The 4836-nt window shown below is 39.5% G+C and overlaps 1 protein-coding gene across 1 annotated transcript; it reads left to right on the top strand.

Moving 5' to 3' along the window:
- Nucleotides 1–2774: 2774 nt before the first annotated feature.
- On the top strand, nucleotides 2775–4268 carry LOC104455770. The gene is made up of 2 exons (XM_010070503.3): nucleotides 2775–3446; nucleotides 3618–4268. The coding sequence occupies exons 1-2, from the start codon at nucleotides 2775–2777 to the stop codon at nucleotides 4266–4268; spliced, it is 1323 nt and encodes a 440-aa protein (XP_010068805.1).
- Nucleotides 4269–4836: the final 568 nt, after the last annotated feature.

Here is a 4836-nt window from a genome sequence, read left to right as displayed (position 1 = left end):
TTGATCTCAATATTAGAATCACGTGTCACTCAAGTGTCGGAGAATGTCGAAAAAGTTGTCGATATCAGATTTTCTCGACACATGTTGACGAGTGTTAGAGAGTGTCGAACACATGTCAAAGTGTCCGACACAACACGAAACTCTTAAAAAGTGTCGGTGCTTCATAGCGTATAATTGATTCTCAAAAGCTCGAAGCAGACAATATTTACGAACATGATGACAGGCAAAATGTCAGGTCTCTCGGCTCTAGGTTCTATTTACCACTTCTTTACTTTGGTCGGCAGTACAATTTGGACTGCGCAAATTCCAAAAATTAACACGTTTTCTTTGTGTTTCATTTGTAATATGCGTGTGGTGTCGGCCGAAACTACGTGCAAGCTTAGTATCCATATTCCATTTGTGTTCAGTTATTTTTATCCTTACACTCTATTGATGATTATGCGATCAAAGTTTAGGGTTTCATCAAGTGGCCAAGGTTCCATTTGGTAATGTTTTTTTGTTCTGTTGTTCTTGAAAATAGAAAAGAAAATTCATTTGGTAACACTAGTTAATTTTCTATTTCTCAAAATAAAAAAGATCAGGGAACAAATTTTGAACGAAAACAAAAAGTAAAAAAAACATACTTCTTTGTTATTAGAAACAATTTTTAAAATACATCATTTTCTTTTGGTGTTCTCTTTCTTCCTCCTTTATCTAGGGGAAAAAAGAAAATAAAAAATTCAAAAAAATTAGAAAAGTCTTAGAAAATTATTTAAAAAGTTAAAAAAATTCATATTCTTTTTATATTTCGAAAATGAAAATTCTGTACGATTACTAAAAGCGTTCGAATATTTAGAACTTGTACAGAAAATAAAATTTAAAAATTATTTTTAAATAGAAATTATTTGTAGAAATAAAAATGTTACCAAATACTTTTACGCTGTTGAAAATTGGCCATAAAAGGGATTAATTTCCCGAGAAATGGTTGAGAGACTGTAGTGGTTGATCGTGAACACATGGCCTCACTTTTTACTCTCTGTTTTTTTGTTGAGTCATTTTCCGTCTCATGCTATGCTACAGTTCACACGTGCCGGTGGATCCATGTAAATCTTTTGGGGGCCTCGTGCCAAAGCACCTTTCACTTCTTTCATATATATTTTGAGGGAATGGACTAGAATTACTGCATCCCTCCTGACAAAAAGGACAGAATTCCGGTTTAGGGTCACCAAGCACGATGCCAATATTGTACAATAAGCAAAAAAATTCAAATTAATATATTTATGATAAACTTTACCCTAGATTAATTTTTTTACCATCGAAAACTCTACATTGATATACTTATGATAAACTTACCATATCATCAAAAACCTCATATCAAATATATTTATTACAAATTTACTCTTCATGAATTTCTATTAATTTAGATTTAATAGCACAAAAAATTACAAACATGTACATCCACCAATTATCATATGTCATCCAACTCGCCAATTTATTAGTAAACTTTAAAAGAACTAGTTTCTGGTTAGCCTTTTTTTTTTTAGTTGCTTCCTAAATTTATTTATTTTTTAAGCTAATTTGCCTTGTTGCTCAACAACTTTTATAATTGCGTACTTTTTTTTTTAAGAAACTAATCTCAATTAGAGTGGTTCCCAACTTTTATAAATCAATCTAACTTAGATTGGTAAATTCATATAAGAACATATTAGAACTTGTAAATGCAAAGCATTGGTAAATTTTAAGAATAAAATCTGATAATATAATAAAAAAATTGATAACTCGCAAACTATCATAAAAATTGATAATTTCATAAAAATGTCGGTAATTTCCCTGTGGTTATCTAGGTGATAAGTTACCTTCCTTTTTTTCTTTTCTTTTTTAACTGACGGTTTTTTTACACTTGCTAGCATTTGTTGGGATTTACCTGCAAGCAAAGAACCCTTTTTTTTTTTATTTGCACGAAACCGCATAATTCCATACGAAAACTGATATTGTTAAAAACTAGTAGAATTCGCATTGAGTCCACACAAAAATACAAACTCTTCACATATCGTCAACACTGCTGTTGATTTTGTACCTCATATCCCCGCTACCGCTAGTCTATTTAAGATAATTTTATCCTAAATCTACAATAAATAAAAAATAAATAAAAATCTTATACTCGTGTCTATTGACACGGAGAAAATTAGATTAATGCGGGTACTGGAAAAATATAATCACTGCCATCGGTATAAATGATTATTTACCACCAACTCTAATTTCTAATCATAGCAAGTATATTCAATAATTAAAAGTAATCTATTCTTTATGTATTTTGAGATTAGTTGTGCTCGCATAATAATTTTTTGTGCTATCAGTTAGAGTATAAATTCAATGTAGTATTTATGTAATTGAGTTATCGAACTATGTGTCCACAAATATATTTCCTCCATCAACATAAACACCCGAGAAATGAATCTTTATGTCTCATACCGGTAACAAGCGCATGGCCTGTGATCAAATTACTAGTGAACCGAAAGCAGATACAAAAGCAAACTAAAATATCCTTCAAAATTATTATTTTACAAACTTCTTATTACTGATAAGGATCCCATTATAACATTTTTTTTCTCATTTCGATCTTTGATCTTTAGCTAAGTCCAGTAGCAACCACACACTCCTCCAAAAGAATGCTATAAATGTCTCAACAAACACAAACTCTTGCTCACAAGAAAACCTTATTACCCCATCGGTCTCTCTTCTTCCACAAACAATCCAAACTTAAACTCCATCACCTCTCTCTCTCGACAAACCCTATGGCCTCCACAGCACCACCACAATCTGTCTCTCCTCCTGCCACTGCGGACCTCCAAGCCCTCCTCGATGCCGCGCGACCCTTCCTGCGTGGCGAGCTCGAGGTCGTTGATCCACGCCTCCCCTCACTTGTGGCCACCCTCCGCTCGGTCGGTGCCGGGGAGTGCTGGCACAAAAATGCCAGCTTCCTTGAGCATCTGGTCGACATTTATCGTATCCTCCATCTCTGGCAGGCCCCTGAAGCCGTCTGCCTCTGCGGTCTCTACCACTCTGCCTACTCCAACTCCTCCGACAACCTGGCCATCTTCAAACCCAACACCAGCCGTGATGTCGTCCGCAGCTTCGTCGGCAATGCCGCTGAGCGCCTCATCCACCTCTACTGCATCGTCCCATGGCCGACCCTTATCCACAATGACCTGCTCTCCCACTATGACGACTCAGAGCTCGTTAAAAACCTGAAGCTCTCAGAGATGTCCCTCCAGAACGCCAGGGAGAATGGAGCGTTCAAAGGTGACGAGACATGGCGGAAGAAGGTCCAGTCGCTGTTGCCAGCCAAGGGGATAAAGGTGAAGCACAGAAAGACCGGAGAGGACGTGCTCGTCTCAAGGAGGGTGGTCGCAGTTTTCTTGATGATGGCCATGGCCGATTTCAGCGACCAGTTTTTTGGGTTTCAGGTAACGGTTGTCTTGTCATTGTACTTGGATCTGTCACTCGTTACAGTTGCTGATGAGAAATATTACTACTATAAACAAATGAGCCAATCGGTTATTTCGAGCTTCTCTGTGTGAATTCTCACCTCGTTCGAGCCTTCTTATGGTGAGAAACTGAAACCATTTACTTTCCAGGACATGCTGTTCGAGAATGGCGACGGACGGTTGGAGTTCACCGGGAACAATTTCTGGGCATTGTGGCCCGGGGACGGGAAGCCCGGGCTCTGGATGAACTTGATATCGAGGATGGGCGCGGTCTACATGCTCGTAGCGAGAGAGGAAGAGCTCTTCACGCTCGAGAGGAAGAAGAGCAAAAGCCATGCGGACTCCGAGCTGCCATCAGAAGAGCGGGATGAGGACATCGAGCTGGTGCTGCCACCGGTGTTCGACTCCTGCACACGGGTCCTCGACACGGGGGACCAGATCGAGGCGAGGGACAAGTACTGGGAAGCGGTGTGCGAGGCGAGCAAGTCCGGAGGGGCCGAGCACTACGACGCGGTGGAGCGCAAGCTGAGGGAGAGCATCAAGAAGAACCCATTCGTCGGGGAGCCGCGGGTGGTGCTGGGGCAGCTGTGCCTGGGGAAAGGGCGGTACGAGGAGGCGGAGAGGGAGGCTGAGGCCGGGCTGCGGCTGCTGCTGGGGTGGGGGAGCCCCTGGGACAAGAGGATGTCCTGGGAAGCGTGGGTGGCCTGGGCTAGGGTTTTGCTCATGAAGGCCAGAGAGAGGTCTTGGCCTGACACTTCCCGGGGTATTCGCAATCTGGGGCTCGTGTGGCGTTTTGAATAATTTCCTCTGTTTTGTTAGATTCTTTTTTCTATTTTGGTCTTATTGCTTTCATGCACTCGGTTTAATGTATTAAGTGACTGTCGTTTTATGTATTAAGTGATTGTACGAATTGTGTTATTTATGTCCAAATGGAAATCTCTCACAAGCTTTGTCTACACCTATTATTAACAACATATGAATCCAATGTAAGAATTATTGTGGCCCATATTATGTGATTTATTATATGGTTTAATAATTATTGAAATACTATAAATAATATTGGTTATGAGAATGTACGACTCTAATAAAACGAAATGGTATATCGCTTTGATGGAAGGCACATTTTCAATGAACATATGAAAGAGTTTGGTCCTCTCTCCACCCACAACGAACAACAGTAACTAAAAGAATGTATTCTCTCCTCCATCAATTGAATACATTAAGGTTTGGTGGGTTAAGGGAGAGAAATCGGATTTCTTCATTTGATTCGAATTATTTGGATTTGCTACAACGATCATCATCAAGCATAGCGTTATGAATAAAGGTATGTCTTCATCTATTCGTGAAAATCATGAAGATCAAAGATCCT

The sequence above is a fragment of the Eucalyptus grandis genome, chromosome 7, assembly GCF_016545825.1.
Source record: "Eucalyptus grandis isolate ANBG69807.140 chromosome 7, ASM1654582v1, whole genome shotgun sequence".
Taxonomy (NCBI): domain Eukaryota; kingdom Viridiplantae; phylum Streptophyta; class Magnoliopsida; order Myrtales; family Myrtaceae; genus Eucalyptus; species Eucalyptus grandis.
This window is presented reverse-complemented; position numbering and strand designations above follow the sequence as displayed.

Excerpts from the sequence above, each read along its gene's own strand:
- LOC104455770 (XM_010070503.3), top strand. The coding sequence starts at position 2,775 with ATGGCCTCCACAGCACCACCACAATCTGTCTCTCCTCCTGCCACTGCG. Across the intron at positions 3,447-3,617 it reads ACCAGTTTTTTGGGTTTCAG|GACATGCTGTTCGAGAATGG; the intron begins GTAACGGTTGTC and ends TTTACTTTCCAG.